The 18897-nt window shown below is 43.5% G+C and overlaps 1 protein-coding gene across 3 annotated transcripts in view; it reads right to left on the reverse strand.

The window, feature by feature from the left end:
* Positions 1-17013, reverse strand: part of CAPN13 (calpain 13) — an 87305-nt gene extending 70292 nt beyond the window's left edge. The window contains exons 1-2 of one of the 3 annotated variants that reach the window (XM_060272961.2): positions 16621-17013; positions 6234-6482 (exon numbers count right to left, since the gene is read on the reverse strand). In XM_060272961.2, the coding sequence (XP_060128944.2) occupies positions 6234-6482; positions 16621-16659 (288 nt within the window). In that variant the 5' untranslated portion in view covers positions 16660-17013. The remainder of the gene's footprint in view (positions 1-6233; positions 6483-16620) is intronic. The other 2 variants (XM_088666617.1, XM_088666618.1) reach the window with 2 other exon arrangements.
* Positions 17014-18897: the final 1884 nt, after the last annotated feature.

The raw sequence follows: 18897 nt of genomic DNA on the forward strand, positions 1-18897 counted from the left end.
CTCCTTAATGCATTTTTCTTGCACACATTGATTTTGCTGTCTCCTACACAGGTTTGACTGATAACTTGTCGCTCTTTTCATTTTCATACTGTGTACACAAGCTGATGTTGAAATATGGCTTTAAAGCTTCAAAGACATTTAGATGCATACATGGTCTGATTGTCTGCTAAGACTGATTTGAGACCAAACACCCTACAGAGATGTCAGTGAACTGCATATTCCAGGGAAATTCTGTAGCCCAGGTGTTTTGTGACTGGCTTGCTTTTGGCCATATTCTTTTCTCCAACAACATGTGCAGTCCAATTTAGGAGGAGGAGGATGCAACTGAGAATCAGAAAAGCCCAAGTTCTGTTTTAAGGTCATTTCATTATATCAGAAAATGGAGTGCTTTGCATGCCTCTTAACAACTCAGTTTATTAGAACTGAAAGAGACTTCTGGGGTTATCCAACCCTGTTCTCTAAGGCAGGAAATTCTTTATGTACAGCAGCCCATGGCAAATGTCAATCTGCTTTTTAAAAAAAGCAAAAAAAAGCTCATTCTCATCCCCTCACCCCTTATCACTGGACTATGGTCCTTCCTAGAAGGGGAATAATTGCCACAGGTAGAACAGCCATATGCACCAGCCTAAACTCTTCTATTTAGCACAGGGCAGAAAACTCCACTTGGGCAAAACCTAGTCTGTTCTTTATATTAAAATAATAATAATAATAATAATAATAATAATAATAATAATAATAATAATAGAATTGTAGAGTTGGAAGGGAAACAAAGAGTAATCTTGTCCAACCCCCTGCAATGTAAGAATCACAGCCACCCAACTTCTGCTAAATAATAATAATAATAATAATAATAATAATAATTTATTATTTATACCCTGCCCAACTGGCTGGCTTTCCCCAGCCACTCTGGGCGGCTTCCAACCGAATATTAAAAACAATACAGCAAACAATAAAAACCTCCAATGAACGACTGCCAACCACCATCTGAGGTTATTTCCACTGTTGAACACCTCTTACTATTAGAAGAGGTTCTTCCTAATGTTTAGTTGGGATCCAGGTGGCGCTGTGGGTTAAACCACAGAGTCTAGGGCTTGCTGATCAGAAGGTCGGCGGTTCAAATCCCTGCAATGGGGTGAGCTCCCATTGCTCGGTCCCAGCTCCTGCCCACCTAGCAGTTTGAAAGCACATCAAAGTGCAAGTAGATAAATAGGGACCGCTCCAGCGGGAAGGTAAACGGCGTTTCCGTGCGCTGCTCTGGTTTGCCAGAAGCAGCTTTGTCATGCTGGCCACATGACCCGGAAGCTGTCTGCGGACAAACGCCGGCTCCCTCAGCCTATAGAGTGAGATGAGCGCCGCAACCCCAGAGTCGGACACGACTGGACCTGATGGTCAGGGGCCCCTTTACCTTTACCTTTCTCGTAACTTGAATCCATTGGCTTGGGTCCTACCCTCCAGAGCAACAGAAAACAGCTGTGCTCCATCTTACATGTGACAGCCTTGGTTTCCAGAACCTTGATCATCTTGGTTACCCTCCTCTGCACCCATTCCAGCTTGTCAATATCCTTCTTCTTTTACTGTTATTACATTCCTATGCTAGAGTTACCCCCCCAAAAATTTCAATAAATCTGGGGGCACTTTTTTTTTAAAAAAAAAGAATTATTATTTTTTTAAAAGAGAAAATAAAATAAACAAAACTAAGGGAAAAAATGCAACACCGCAGAGCAAAGTTTGCTTTAAAACTCAGCTTTGGTTAATTTAAACAACAACAACAACAAAACCCCACCATGCAATGTATTAAATCCAGTGGAATAAACAGGCGGGCACATTCAAAAGATGCGCGGCTGGTGTGCCCCAAAGAGGCAAGGAATCTGAAGACTGGGCTAATAATAACTACTCTGTGTGATTCACAGCTCTTTGGCACCCAAAGTTGCTATTTCTCAACACCACGGGAAGCTGCTTTTCCTTTTGTCAATGTTGGCAACTAGTAGACTGGATGTGTTTTTATGCAGGTCGCTGGGGATTTGAACCCTAAGGCCCTCCCTCGCTCAGTATTACTGGGAAAAAAATCCATTTGTTTGCTTGTATTCCATCAGCTTAATGAAATGGAAACAACATTTCCTGCCTGTGACTGCTTAATAAGAGAAGTGTCACTGCCTAGTCAACTGATTGAATTAGATGTAGATTTCGGCAGTAATTGATGTGTGCCAAGGAGAAGCGACATTAGTTACCATTTGCACGAGTTCCGCATCTGTAGCATAAGACCTTTAGGAAAGGGCACGACTCATTGCACTGGAGCCAGTTTTCCTTTCCTAAGGCATAATCCAGAGAAAGAAGAAACTTCTCCCTTAGGTTTGATTGTCAGAAAATCTCTTGTGATTTTGTTAACCTTTCCCTACAATATGCAGCACAGCAAACTTGACCGAACCAACTGGAGCATGATTGTTAAATCTCTTTGTTTTATCTGGTATGGTTCCTGTTCTTTTGTGTTTTTTAGACACCTGGGTGGTCTCTGCTATGTTGTTAAGGATGGTGGATCAGGGACAGGAAATGTGTCGCCGTTCGCTTATTGCTGCACCATCCCTGGCTTGTTGGATATAGGTCCAACAACATCTGGGGAGCCACAGTTTCACACACACACACACCAAATGTATATGGTGCATGCTTTTGTGCAAGATCTTAGACTCCAGATCCGTAGAGACCTACAGACTATGCTCTTGCTTCCTTTCGTTTGAGAACCTAACTAAAAGGCATTACCAAACGATTGCTTGAGTTCACCTTGCTTGCGAGCTCTTCTGGCACAAATGGCAGACAAATGGAATGGATGAGCTTCAGGCAGAGTTTCTAGTTGATCAGAATGAAAACTGCTCCTGTACCTTTAACTGTGATTTAATCTACAGAAATATAGGCGAAACTTTCCATGGCATAAATTTCAGTATTATCAGCTGCTAACATCAGCAGATCAAGCTGTTATTTAACAGTGCAGGAGTAGGAGCCAGTAGAAAAATGGCAACCCCTATCTCTCCTAGCCCTATATTCCCAAACCATACTGCAGAAGAGTCCTGTAGTCCTGTACATGTTGTCGGGCTCCAGTTCCCATTATCCAGAGTCATCATGGCCAATGGTTAGGGTGGGATCAGGGGAGCGGTAGTCCAACAACATCTGGAGGACCGTAGGTTCCACACCCCTGCCATGAAGACCAGGCACCCCCAAACTGCGGCCCTCCAGATGTTTTGGCCTACAACTCCCATGATCCCTAGCTAACAGGACCAGTGGTCGGGGAAGATGGGAACTGTAGTCCAAAACATCTGGAGGGCCGAGGTTTGGGGGTGCCTGATGAAGACTGACCAGAACCTCAAAGAGTGCCATGGAAGCTAAATAGGTGTGGAACTGCTCATCATCACCTGGCTAGGATTGCTCTGAGAGCCTCAGAAAAGCCATTCTAAAAAAGAAAGAGTGGGATTTAAGTAAATTCAGCAATAATGCATTCACTAATTTTCAGCAAGTGGCAAAGGGCATGGATGTCAGGTTCAAGAAGGGCGCCAAAGATGACAGTTTTGTGCTCCAACCCTGTTCCCCTTCAGGGACTCCCGTTATCAAATTGGCTCACTTTACAAGTCAAAACAAGTTGTTTCTAGCTGTCAGCACCGCCTGGCATCTGCAAATCAAGCTGTGTTCTTTCTGCTTTATGCATTACCACCAGCTATAAAGATCCCAGACTCTGAACGTAATTGGCAATTCTCTTGTTGATGCCTGAGATAAAATTGAAGCCCGCTTCACTCCTCAGCTGCTATATTGGAACTGGAATGGTGACAGCGGAGAGGGGGGGGGAGTTATCTGTCACTTAAATAACCAGATACTGCATGACTCAGAAGATGCAAAACAAGCAGAGACATCTTGGATTGAGGTGCAATTTTTCTTTACTGTCAGTTTGCTAAACCAACCATTAATGACTGGCACAATTAACGGGGGTGGGGGGTGGGGTGGCTGAGAAAAGTTATAGCCATAGGGCAAAAGTGTTAGTCTCACAAAAGTGGGCTCATTGAATTGCTTATTGGGGCTTGCAATTAAAATTAATTTCAAGATATTGCTAATTTGTATAGATTTACATACATAGCCTTTGAAATGTGACGTCGTCCCTTGACAGTTACTAAACTTCAAAAAACAAGCATGCACCACACTCATAGTTATATCACTACAAAACAAAGGGGAAATGACTCTTACACCCCTTTAAAAAATCCCCATCTACTCCCCCCCCCGCCCCCAGTAGTACACATTTCAGTGATGTCAACAACTTGGATAAAGGAGAGGAAGGAGAAGGTATTCCATGTCTAAGCGGTGTTGTGTAGTGGTTAGAGCAGTGGATTAGGACTCTTGAGGCTAGGGCTGAAATCCCCACTCATCCATGAAGCTCGATAGTAACCTACTCACAATGTTGTCTGAGGGTAAAGCCTTTACATGCATACAGAGGAAGGACCATAGCTCAGCAGTACAGTGGTATCTCTGTTTACAAACTTACTTCGTTCCGGAGGGCCGTTCTTAACCCGAAAGAAACCATTCTTAACCTGAGGCATGCTTTTGCTAATGGGGCCTCCTGCTGCCGCCGCACTGCCAGCACGCAACTTCCGCTTACATCCCAGGGCAAAGTTTGCTACCCGGAACACCTACTTCCGGGTTAGCGGAGCTTGTTGCTCGAAGTGTTTGTAATGAGGACGGTACGTAACCCAAGGCTCCACTATATTTATTATTTTCCCTTCCCCCCCCTCACATACCTGCCAAGTCTTGCGCTGAAAAATGCGGGATTAGTGGCGGCGCGGCACTGGAAGTTGCATAGAAGCAACTTCCGGGGCCGCTCTGACCATGTGTGGACACCGGAAATAGGGCAGAGCGGCACCGGAAATTGCTTCTATGCATGCCCGGCGGCCATCTTAGTGGTGGCCGCATGGCAGCGGCCATCACCAAGATGGCTGTCGCCATGCGGCCACCACCAAGATGGCCGTCGGGCATGCGTAGAAGCGACTTCCGGTGCCGCTCTGCCCTATTTCCGGTGCCCACACATGGGCAAAGCAGCACCCAAAATGGAGGCTCCCTGGCAGGTAGAAAATCTGGGGGATTTGCGGGATTTTTCTCCATTTGGGAGAACAGTGGGAAACAGATTAAAATCCGGGGGTTTCCTGTGAAAAACAGGATACTTGGCAGCTAAGCCTCCTCATCTTCTGTGACCGGTGCAGAGACATGGTGGCAAAGGGTCTTCCTCTCTTTCCCTCTTCCCTCTTCCCTCTCCCCCTTCTTATTCTCTCCTCTGAGGAGCACTGGGCAACCTGAGGAGGAGGAAATACCCCTTCCTGAATTAATGAAATTAATTAATGAAAGCCCCCTTTTAGCATTCTTTCAATGTATGATAATATGACCTCAAATTTCCATTTGAAAATTGGAACAGGGTCTATCATGTCCACGAATATAGATCTGTCTGCATGATCAGAATTCTATGATGGCCACCAATTCATGGAAGGTAAGGCTACTATTAACCCTTATGGCTATGTGCTACTTCTACTGCTGGAAGCAGTGTTCTTCTAAATATCAGCTACTGGAAACCACAGGAGAGATTGCTGTTGCTTTCAGAGCCTGCTTATGGACTTCCTATAGGCACCTGGTTGGCTTTTGTGAGAACAGGATGATAGACTAGACTGACCACTGGCTTGATCCGGTAGGCTCTTACGTTCTAATGTGTATACTGTTGTATGCACATAGGTACTGTTCTAACTTTCAAATGAACTTGTCACGGCTGGAAGTAGAAACAACATACACCATCTTCTTTTTCCATTCCACTTTTAAAAAGAATGCTTGGCAAGGGCTAATCACACCAGAGCTTGCAGTTTAATGTTGAGTTAAATGACTTTACTAGGAACACGGAGCTGATATATTTCCTTCTCTTGAGTTCATAATTGAGGCATGCATTACTTTGAACTACCAGAGGGCACTGTTTGTGTAGCAAGCTAGCCAGCACTTGTTTGTAGCTTTCTGTTTAAGGTAATGCCACCTCTAAAAACTGAGCAAAAATATGTTTACTGTTTATTGTTGAGACAAGATGTCTGCTATTTCTCTCTTTTCATCTCTGCTCATCCTGGAAATAGTTCCTGCATGAATAAAGCCATTGAACTCCAGAAACTATAGACAGTTATTCCACTCTAATTTACCAACGCTCGAAGGTCTGCTAACACTTGGTAGCTACTCACAGTTGGTCTCCGCCACTCGATTATATATGGGTTCTCTAGAAGGGGCAAGGGTCCAATGGAAGTGAGGTTTGCAGGGAATGTCTCATCTTGAAAAAGAACACCATGATTCAGGCACTGGTATCTCAACTGAACAAAGTCCTGGTTCTTAAATTTCACAGGGGAAGCCACATTTCCTGCTCTCTCTGGCTTTGGCACACCTGGCTCAGGTTTCCTCGGGTACATCTCAGGAATTGGGTTCCTGTTCCTTTCCTGAAATGAAGAAATGATAATGGTGAGGAATATCATTAACCACCATGTCTGAGGACTGGATCCCAAGAAGGTGGAATTCCCAAACCACAGGGCAGTGAATGAAACCTCATTATCTGGAAAGTTATGTGAATATGTCTGAAATTCCACAAGTGCTACCGATATATCTGTGCCCCAAAATTTAAACCTTCCTGGAGCAGAAAATTAACAAAGGCTCACCGAGCTGCTGAGCTGCTCCTCGCTCTTGCTGTCTCAAGGCATATTAAAATCTCTCATGGCTCTGTTCCTTGTTATTTCCACTGATAATCTCCCAAGTTTCCAAACAAAGCCCTCTTGACACTGCTGATTTCAGTAACTCCACAGAACATTGTTTTGATCTATGAGATAGCCAAGGCCTCAAATTCAATATAGGAGGCTATTATTAAAAGTGTGCCTGAGATTTATGAGAGCATTTGCTTTCCAGTCCCTTCCCCACATTTTATAAGCACACTGGCCACCTCTTGCCATCTGCAGTCACACCGCAGTCCTGTAATTCTGATTGTCAACATCAAAGGGACTGATTAAACACAAAGCTGCGGAGTCTTTGTATATTCCAGGTTCCTTCCGTGAAGCTGAACTCCCATTGAAAAGAATTAGACAAAGGAGAGTGTGATCCCACTTGGACTGCCATATGGCTTAGGGGAGCTCTCCTGCTCCTCCTTTGAACTAGACTAATTTCCCAACTGGAGAAGGGCTTGATGGTGAAACAGGTAGTGTGCCATTGGAGGAATGGCTGATATGCCAGCCCAGAAGGAGGAAGAGAGGAAAGCTTGATGGTTTCTACAGTGCAGATATTTCAGCTGTGGAGACGGTAAGAGGAAACCTGCTCTATGTATCCTGTTCAATTGCTTCATAAGGCTCAAGCCAGCTCCAGCTTTTTAACGCTCTGGCCAATAAGGGGAAAGGCATTGGGATGTGTGACAAGCACGGAGCACACAATTCTAAATATTTGATTAAAAGGTTCCCATAAATTAAACAATTTTGTTTCAAATATATTTGAATAAATTGTGCGTCTTCAGAGGGATGCAGAGCACCTGGTGGGATTTTATTTCTCACGCCTCGAATTTAGATGCCCAATATTCACCATCTTCGCCATCGTGGGAAATACCGTACGGATGCCTTGATTTAGATTAGGGTGTTACCATTTATTTCTCTTATTCCTTATTGTTTGCTTTGTATATGGAACGATGTAATACCCTGCTAATGCACCTTTGGGTTGTAAAATGATAATTGCAAAAGGATTTAAAAACATAAAAATATAACTGACTGTGAAACATATTTGCATTTTCACATTGACGTGTGATACTTCCTCACAGTCTTAAATCCTTCCATCATGCTGTGGAACTCTCTGCCCACAGAGGTACATACTGCTTAACCGCCCCAATTTAAGAGGGCTACTTATTTCCATTCCTCCCAGTTTCTCTTTTTTCCATTCAAAAGGTGTGTTAGTCATGCATTTCAGCATCAGTTTATGATTTTTCAAAGGCTCCTCACAAAGGAATTGTGTACATTTCTACTGATGTTCATTTTTCTGTATGCAATTTGTTCCAAAATGACACATTTTTCCCATTTTCACCAAAATATGTGCATTTTTATGCACACATTTCCCAAATACATACATTTTTGTACACTTTTTTTGTTAGCAAAGTTCAAAGCTCTGCACATTTTTGAAGAAAGGCTACATTTTCGGTTTGCATATTCTGTGGACTGGGCTGAATTTCTCCCTTTTCCTAGCTTCTGGCTTTGCCTCTCATCTTAATAATAAACCCTATAAACCAAGAGCATTTCTGCACATGTTGTTTAATTAAGAGAGACTGTTTCTTTTTAAAGAGGGAACCAGATGAAATTCAGAAATAACCTTCCACTGACACGAAGAGCGAGCGTTCCTTTTTGGCTTCCATTTCTCCGCACAAAGGAAATAAATCTCATGTAATGTAGCATAACATGACAAGGGAATGGTTTCCCCTTAACAAATACTCATTTGCAACAGTGCTCAAGCCCGCCACATGCAAGGATCTATTTCCTGCAACAGTGTTCCAGCAAAACTGATTACTAATTCCACAACTCAAATTAAAACTAGCAGAGCTTGAAGGCTGGGACTGACACATGCGTTCGTTCTTCTCTCTCCCTCCCTCCCTCTCCCTCCCTCTCACCCCCTGCGCTGACAGGGAACAGCAAAGAGTTTTTATCATGTGAGCGTGTGTGTTTAATTACATTGTTTAACACATTGGGAATAATTTAGCAAGTGGAGTGAAGAAAATAAGGCACTTAGCTCTCCTCCCTTCCGCAGAACAGCTTCGTCAGCTTCATCAGAATGGTGTCTGGGTATGTACATGGACAAATGCAGAAGCAGTTGTTATGCATGATTAAAATTCACTGCTAGGGGGAGAGATATGCTTCACAAAGTGTGTGCTCAAACATCAGAGCAATGCGTTCTCTAGTGCTACTTGCACTTAGGTTCATAGGAAGATGACTTAGATTTGTCTGCCTAGGCCAGAATTGTCACCACTTCCCTCGGGTCACAGGCAGAGGTTCTTTCCCATTGTCTACTGCACTGCCCCTTTCTGAATTATATATTTTATATGTATAATTGAGTGTCTTGTTTTAATGCGGACACCTGTCAACAGAAACCGAGAATGCAACAAAGGTAAGAAGAGCCCCGCCGGATCAGACCAAAGGCAATGTCTAGTCCAGCATCCTGTTCTCGCAGTGGCCAACCAGATGACCTATGAGATTTACCTCAGTGGGATTTTGCTGCTAGCACACAGTGCCTTTGCTGTGCCTTTCCTTACCACTCAGGCTCCCACCTGAGCTCCGGTGAGCTCCAGCTGAAAAAAAAAAAAGCCCTGTATTGGAAGAATAAGTAGAAGTAGATTGTCTGAAGAGATCCAGTGAGCAAGAAGGCCTACGTCAAAATTTCAGCAAAGCTCATAATACTGGAACTGATAAAAGGGTTTTCACCATGGAAATAACAGCATATTAAAATCAGCATTTGGTGTGTGTCAGGGAACTGGTTGTCAGAGTCCACACAGAGAGAGGCGTGAGAGTGAGTTGTGTCTGAGATCAGAACAATTGCTATAACATATGCAAAATTAATCTTGTATGGTATTACCTGAATAAAGGAGATGGTTAAGAAAGCCCACCATCTATGCTGCCAGATAAAGAATATTTGAACACTGCACAGGCCAACATATTGTTCAGATGGGTGTGTGAACAAATCATTTTAAGATGCCAAAGTAAATTTCAAGAACACAGACAGGAGAGATTATATTGCGTTATGTACAGATCAGCGGCTTAAGCTGGGAGAAAAAGCAACCCGTTCGCAGAGATATCGGTAACATAGGTAGGGTGACTTTGCACATTTCAACACACTCAGTGCTTCTGCTGCCTGTTACCACACAGGGAATCCTATGGCGTCGTATGAAAGTTGAAGCCTGAGTGTCCAGGCATAGTCTGAGGTCCAGTGCCGAGGGCCTTCTGGCGGTTCCCTCACTGCGAGAAGCAAAGCTACAGGGAACCAGGCAGAGGGCCTTCTTGGTAGTGGCGCCCACCCTGTGGAACGCCCTCCCATCAGATGTCAAAGAAATAAACAACTACCGTACCTGACATTTAGTAAACATCTGAAGGCAGCCCTGTTTAGGGAAGTTTTTAATGTGTGACATTTTAATGTATTTTAATCTTTGTTGGAGGGACCCAGGTGGCGCTGTGGGTTAAACCACTGAGCCTAGGGCTTGCTGATCAGAAGGTCAGCGGTTCGAATCCCTGTGACGGGGTGAGCTCCCGTTGCTCGGTCCCAGCTCCTGCCAACCTAGCAGTTCGAAAGCACGTCAAAATGCAAGTAGATAAATAGGAACCGCTACAGCGGGAAGGTAGACAGCGTTTCCGTGTGCTGCTCTGGTTCGCCAGAAGCGGCTTAGTCACACTGGCCACATGACCTGGAAGCTGTACACCGGCTCCCTCGGCCAATAATGCGAGATGAGCACGCATCCCCAGAGTCGGTCACGACTGGACCTAATGGTCAGGGGTCCCTTTACCTTTACCTAATCTTTGTTGGAAGCCGCCCAGAGTGGCTGGGGAAACCCAGTCAGATGGGCGGGGTACAAATAATAAATTATTATTATTATATGAGAGCACAGGAGGCCACCAGCTTGCTAAAACTAAGGCGGCCTGGTCAGTGACTAGATGGGAGACAGCCTGGGGACCACATGTACACAGCCTTGGGTGCCACAATGGAAAAAGGTAATATATCCAGAGACAGAAAGAAGACAAAGTCCCTACCAGAGAAGGATGGCAAACCAAGCTGTTGGGCTATGCCGAAATGGCAAAACTCACCGGAAAGCTCAGAAACCAAGAAGAACTTTAATAAAGAATGGGGGGAATTTACAATTTACTTGAGAGACCACTCTAAGCAGACAGATGAAAACATTAGCAGGATTGCAATAACACTTTTAATGTAAAAATTACTATGAACAAAATGGAGAGACGTAAAACTTGGATGATGAAATAATATGCAGCTGAAAAGGTGGATAATAGGACCCATGGAGGGGAAGGGGGCAATTCTAGAGATTCGGAGAAATCTCTAAATATGGTTATGTATAAAAATCATTTCAAGAGATGAGGGGAAAATGCAAATATATAAACAAGAAAACGAACATATTTCTAAATACACAAACACAACCTTTGCCTCAACATGCAATGAGCAGAGTCACTCAATGGGTTGCAACCTGCAGGAAGGCTTGATAAGATCATAGGCACCTGTCTTAGACTGAGTCATAGGATCCTAGAATTGTACAGTTGGAAGGGACCGTAAGGGTCACTGAGTCCAACCTCTGGCAACAGAAGGAATATGCAGCTGCGCAGTGCGGAGATCAAACTTGCAATCTTGCTGTTATCAGCACCACGCTCTAACCAACTGAGCCATCCAGGTTGACTCTTGGTCTACCTAGCTCAGTATTGTCTACACTGACTGGCAGTGGCTCTCCAGGATTTCAGGCAGGGGTCTCCCCCACCCCTTATCTGAAAATGCCAGCGATTGAACCTGGGACTGTCTGCGTACAAAGCAGATGCTCTCCAAGAGCTATGGCCTCTTGGAGCATCCCTCTTTTACAGTAGATCTGCAGCTGAATTGGCAGAGGAGGTAATTCCCATCTGTTTCCTCACCCCCATTCTTGTCATGTATTCCTTTCCCTGTGACTCGAAACACAACGGGGGAATAAAGTAGAATCCCCAAGTTGCAAACTAGGCAACAATTCTATTTGTAGGTGATTGCTTTTAACACCCATCTTTTGTACTGAATAGTGTGAGTGTGAACCAGTGCACCTTACATGTATACGTATGCGCAGACATGCACAACTGAGACCATCATTACCCATATGCCATCCCGCCCCCGCTCCCCCGGCCTTTTCATTCTGCTATAGCAGTTTTTGCAGGAGCCCGGGAACCATCTGCTATATATCCGATGGATTGTTCAACGTGGCAGTGTAGATGTACAGCAAACAAAGAAGTTGTTTCTATAATTATAGTTCTACAGCTCAATCCCCTTTACATCAGTTTGACAAAATTCTTCTTCAAATTGTATATTGAAGGGGTCCTCCCCTCCCCCATTCCCGTTCCTAGCTGCTCACCCTGGCCTCGTCTCTATTACTCTAACAAAGCTGTAGCCAATCTTAAAAAAGCTATTATAGCCGAAATAAAGGAAAAGAGATGCCCAGTTGTTAAAATGTTTGTTTGTTTATTGCAACCCAAAGTGCAAGTCAGCAGATCTGTATGGCTGGGAAATCCTGTGGAGAGCAGCAGATAATTTTCAGAAGACATCTGGAAATCGCAATTATAAACTGGAGAGTTTGATGCAAAAACTCTGCCGGGCAGAAATCAAACGTGGCTTAAGGACAACGATGGAGCAGACACTTAACTTCTGGAACAATCCTCAGCATGGGCGTACCCAGCGTGGGACAGGGGGGCAGCTGCCCCCCTTAGAAGCAGGGCAGCTGGAGAGGACAGGCAGGGACGCTGCCTGCTGTGCTCCACCTCAGCCTGCTTGGCTGAAGCGAAACGGCAGCAGCGGCAGCGAAGCTGCCTCCGTTGAAGGAAACCTGGGCCTGGACCTGGGCTAACTTCAGCCCACATTCTTTCAAGTCACAGCGAGCACAGCACAGAAAGTGCTGCCCCACAATGCTCCACGGCACCTCATTTGCAGCAAAGAAGAAGAAAGACCTTATAATACCACTATTATAGTGGCTTATAGACACATCGGATTTAAGTAGGCAGGAATTTTTAAATTTTAATTCTAGATATTATTAATTTTTTTCCCTAAAAAAATACATCTCTGATTCCTCCCTTGGACATATTGATCCACTGACAAGGAACCAAATTCTCTCCCCTGCCCCACCCCACCTGCAACACCTTGTCATGCACCTGCACTTAGTGTGTAGTAATATTTGCAGAAAAGAACTTCTAGGGTGTACCTGATCTCAGACAAACCTTCGAAAGGAAAGATGCTCCCTGGTTTATAGGGCAAAAAAGGGCAAACTATGGAGATGCCAAGAACTATTACAAAACAAGACACAAGCAGGATAAGTGCACTAAACAAGAGAAGAAAACAGCACCTATTTAATACCTGGGGGATTCCTATTGCCTGGTGTCTAATCAACTCACTTTTCAATCACATATCTAACTTCACTGATAGGCTGAAGTAGCCAGGCTGACTCATTTCACAGAAATGGCTCAGAAGGGATACCTGCACATTTTGCCTCATAACTTTCTTTCTAGAGCAGCTAGAGATTTACTTAAAAAGAAGAGAGGAGAATGAAACTCAAACTCTGACTGGGGGCACCAATGGAGGCATTTGTGGGCACTGGGTTGACAGCCCCCAAGATACAGGATTACAGCCTTAGCCCATTGACTTAAAAAAACAAACTTAAGGAGAAAACAGTTCTGCTTCAATTTAAGTTACAATTCCTAAGCACAATTCCTTGAATTAATTCCCATTCAAATTAACTGAACATCTCCAATAAGCCTGGTTATGATTGGACTGTCCAGGTGTTTGTTTAGCACAGTTAGTAAGGAAGTTCATATAAATTATATGTTCTAAATAATTCTGGAGGGATGTTCATTAAAGCTTAACACAACATTTTTGTACTTTGGTTCTGTCACACCCTGTTTTAAAAACAATCTTAGTTGTAATTTGCAGTTTTAATGTCTATTTTGTTTGTTAAATCTATGCTATTTTACCTAATTATCTATTATTTGGCGAAAGCTGTAAATAACCCACTGCTCCTACAATTACCACTTCATTAATGCCTCAGGAGATCAAGATCAAGCATAAGACGTGGCTGTGTTGCCGCCATGCATCCTACTTCAGCAGTTCATGGTTTTAATCCTATTAATTTAGAAGGGATTTTCTCCTGATTTTTATTCATTAGATGTTGCTTTCTACATTTCATATGCAAAACAGCTACCTTTCCTCACAGCATAATTCAATAATTGTCTTAGAAAGTATTTCGTTTGAGCCTCCAGTGCTTTTTATTTTGTTCATAATAGAGGCGCCCAACACAGCACCCACCAACATCATGTACCTGCCAGTATCTTCTATGGCACACTAAACAGGACCCAGTAAATACCCCGTCAAAAAGCCACAGTGCACAGGAGAATATTTGCTCTGCCTCAGCTTATCCTACGTTGAAATCCACCCCCACCCTGACAAAAAATGCCCACTTTTTGTTGGTTGGCAGGGCTGGCCACCCGCCCTCCTATTCTGAACAAAAAGGTGCAAAGAGCTTCTTTGGGAATGAGTCCTGCAGTTTTGCCTTCTTTTTTCACTGATGGGAAGGCTGATAGGGCAAGCACACATCACCATTTTATGGTCCTGTCCAGTACTTTTTTTTCCTTAAAAAAAAAATGTTTAGGCGTACTCTCATTTTGGCTCAAGAAAACCACCATTTTATAGTTCAAATCGGGGGAAAACAAATACAGTAAATAGACCAAAGTACAAAGAACATGCATTACACCGGGAAAGGAAAGGAAGCCGCCATTGGAGGTGGTAACAACAAAAATGAACAAACATCGTGCTAGATTCCAACTCCTACTTCACTCATTAAACGCTCGCTTCCTCTGAGACTCAGGAAACACCGTGACAATAAATGAGGCCGCCATCGGGGTAGCAACAGAACTGACAATTCACTGTGCTAGAGAAGAAATTATTATTATTATTTTTTTAAAAAAGTCCCCCCTCAAAAAAAATGCACTGGTCCTGTCTCTTTTCCTGCTTTTTAAGATGCTTTACACACAACGTCACACATTGTGTGTTATATTATGTATAGCCATTGTGTGTTATGTTATGTCCCCATAGCAGCCATTTTGTGGGTGGCAAACACAGGACTTTCTCAGGTATCCCCATATGCCCACTAGGGAAGGAGGAATCTATCCAATCCAATTCTCCCTATTTCTCATTTTTAAAAATCTTAGTTACAGGTAGGTAGCCGTGTTGGTCTGACGTAGTCGAAACAAAATAAAAAAATATCTGAAGAAGTGTCAGGTATCTGAAGATGTGTGCACGCACACGAAAGCTCATACAAAAAAAAACTTAGTTGGTCTTTAAGGTGCTGCTGGAAGGAATTTTTTTATTTAAAATCTTAAATTCAGTTGTACACATTTCTGTAGCAATTTGCAATTTTTTTAAAAAAATTAAAGAAGCATCTTCAGGAAAATCCTTCAGCATTGTTGTACTGTACAAATTTCCCTAAAACATTTTTGTATAATGTATAATATTGACTAATGTTCATATTTTTTGCAAGCAATTGCCAAGAAAATTCAATACTGTCCCATTTGGTTTCAAAAGAGGGAAGTTCCTCAAAATGAGGTAAGAAGGATGTTGAAATTCTTAGAAATACTTTAAAACCACATTAGAAACTCAAAAGGAGTGTATAAGACAGATCAGAAAAGGTGCCATGAGGACCAAGAGAATTCCAGAGTTGTTTTTGAGCAGAGCTAAATAATCTGTTCTCCTGCCAACCTAGCAGTTTGAAAGCACATCAAAGTACAAGTAGATAAATAGGTACTGCTCCAGTGGGAAGGTAAATGGTGTTTCTGTGCGCTGCTCTGGTTTCGCCAGAAGCGGCTTTGTCATGCTGGCCACATGACCTGGAAAAACAAACGCCAGCTCCCTCAGCCAGTAAAGTGAGATGAGCGCCGCAACCCCAGAGTCGTTCGCGACTGGACTTAACTGGCAGGTGTCCTTTACCTTTTTTTTAAAAAAAAATAAGGCAAGAAGGCTTCCTTCAAAAAATGAAGAGAACAAAAAGGAACACAAAGTTCAGCAAAAAAAAAAAGTGTAAGCAGACAATAAGGGATGCTGTTTTTTGTTTTTGTTTTTTTGAGAAGCACATTGTTCAAAACATTAAAGCCAACAACCAAAGGCTATTTAAGTATATTAGTAGCAGGAGACCATCAAGGGGGATGGTTGAATCCTCGGATGACAACGAAATCAGAAGAGTACTAAAGAAGGATAAGGAGATTGCAGAGAAAGTGAATTAATTCTTTGCATCCATTTTCACAACAGAAGATGTGGGATGGATCTCAGTGCTTGAACTAACCTCTGCAGGAGGTGGGTCTGAGGAACTGAAGCAGATAATGGTGATGAGAGATGAAGTTCTAGGCCTAATAAACAAAGTAAAAACTGACAAATTGCCAAGTCCAGATGGCATCCACACAAAAGCTTTCAAATAACTCGAAAGTACAGTATGTAACTTGTCTCACACCAGCTTCCATACCTGAACACTGGAAAGTAGCAAATGCGACACCAATTTTTAGAAAGGGATCCAGTGGGCACCCTGGAAATTACAGGCCAATTTGCTTAACACCTGTCCTGGGAAAACTGGTGATTGGCCACTGTGAGAACAGGATGCTGGAATAGATGGGCCACGGGCTTGATCCAGCCAGCTCCTCTTCTCTTTTTATGCTGTTTGAAACAGAAAGGGAAGCTAGATAGATGGAAGTACCAGACCGTCCAACATTCCCTATTGCTTTCCCTCCTCTACATGCACACACAGAGGATTGTATCCCTTCCAATTGCTTCAGCAATGCCCAGTTACTTCTGAAAACTTACCATTACATGGGAAGGTTCTTTACAGCAGACTATCCCCATCCAGATCCCAACAAGTCATCGCTTCTTCTTCTTTTCTGTACTCAAGTCTCTCCAGGCAGCACAGTTTCCAACGGCCTGCCTGTCCTCTTTCAAAGCCAAACACTTCCAGTGCTTCTGTGAAGGTGATCTTCCAGTATCCGTGCTTCCGATTTTTAAAATGCTGCTATCTCTTCAGAGGCAGAATGGCAAACTGGTTTCCTCCCCCTAGAAAAACCCTGTCATATGAATATTTGCCAGCTAAATCCAATGAGATGACTTCAGCTTTGTTATATTGATTTATATTTCAGCAGGCATGCTGCACCCCCCTTAAGTAAACACCTGCTGGAGTGAGCATGAAGTCAGAGCCAGGCCTGGGACCAACAGTATACAACTTCCTGCTTCTCTCAGGGGTTATCTTACCTGTTTTACACAGGTAGCTCGCCCCTCCTATCCTGTGGTGGTTAATGTTTCACCACTCACAATGTTTTGTGAGTTTAAGATATTGTTAGCAAACACCAGGCTTTGTTTCATATTCGTTTTCATGGTTCTCTCAAAGCTCTACCAGGAAATGAAGAAATATTTATGGATCTGTACACTAAACAATGGATTTATCATGTCATTGGACAAAAGAACCCACAAGAACGCCCCCTCCCACAATTCCGCCAAATACACTTCATAAATAGACATGTTCTGACAATGAAACAAAAAGACCTAGGAGACCAGTGTTCAAATTCCCACTCAGCCAGGAAGCTCACTGGGGGGCCTTGGGCCAGTCACAGTCTTCCAGCCTAACCTACCTCAAAAATTGTTGTGAGGATAAGATGCATGCCACATTGAGCTCTTGGGAGGAAATGTGAGATAACAATACAAATGTGAGTTAATATAAACAGCATGCATATGTCTTGCATGTAGAAGGTCCCTGTGTCTTGCATGTAGGAAGGAAGGTCCCTATGTCTTGCAGGCAGGCAGGCAGGCAGGCAGGCAGGAAGGAAGGAAGGAAGGAATTGGACAGCTGGTGATGTCCACCTATTATTATTATTTACATACCACCCTTCATCATTCGATCTCCGGGCGGTTCACAGTAACCAGTCAGAGTAGAGAGTGCTTGGCTTGAACTAGTACCCGGTATAAGCAACTTCCTTAGTTTTCCAAGTTGACCCAACATGCGGTTTACCAGAAACCATATAGCTTCCTGTTAAGGCTTCCAGATACAACAGGGGACAGAACACCTGTATCTTAAGAGAGAAGCAGCATTTTGGCAGTGCATCTCTCCCCCCCCCCCAATTGCTACAGCGCTCTGCTTAGAGTAGTTGCTTCTCTTTAATTCCTCCCTTCCATGAAAGGCATAGGAGTGTCAACTGGCAATAAATATGCCAACCTTTCCCCAAGCTCAAATTTATTACACGTGAATTACCTTTGGTGAGCTGGATTCTTCCTCAACACTGTAGTGTCTATTAAGCGTTTGCTTGGTTCTAGTGGGGCCTATATCTGAAAAGCAGATTTGGGCCCCCAGGGTTAAACCAGGTGTTTCTCCCCCACACTCCTGCAAAGAGCTGTTTCACGCGAATGCAACATAAATAAAAGCTGATTGCACTAGGAGCGTGAAAGCCAGGCCTCCTTCATTCCAAGCAAGGAGCTCTGAGGTGATAAACACCAGAGCTGCTGCCAGCTCATCTTGACAGCATGTGCGCTCTGTTAATCACTGGCTCTCTGGGGAAATGGCAGGTATATTCCCCTCCAGGTGCTGTGATTCATTGTCTGGAACCGATATCTCTGCTTAAACGGTGGATTAACATGATTTAAGAAATATTCATTGCAAAGTTGATTAGAAAGCCCCATCAGCAGCCTGGCAGGGGATTCACTTAGTACAGCATGGCTCCATTTTGTGATTCTCAGCATCTCCATAGATGGTCCATACAGACATGTCCATTTACATGGTGGTTTAAAAGTACTAGGGCTGCCAGTATAGATATACTGTATACACTCACAGTTTGAGTTTGGGGGTGAAGGGGAAACTTTTGGAGGGCCAAAATATGTTCTGAAGCTCACCCCTTCCTCAAATGTTGCAATATGCTCTTTGCTTGCACCTGTGCACTGCCACCCAACACACAGTTTCTTCTCTGCTTCATTCATTCATTCATTCATTCATTCATTCTTACTTGCTCTCACTTATGCTCTGCCTTTCTTCCATCATGAAACCAAGGCTGTATGCATGTGGCTTCCAGGTGGTCACCTGTCCAGACACTGACCAAACCCAGA

Source organism: Zootoca vivipara, chromosome 3 (assembly GCF_965207765.1).
Source record: "Zootoca vivipara chromosome 3, rZooViv2.hap1.1, whole genome shotgun sequence".
In the NCBI taxonomy this organism is placed as follows: domain Eukaryota; kingdom Metazoa; phylum Chordata; class Lepidosauria; order Squamata; family Lacertidae; genus Zootoca; species Zootoca vivipara.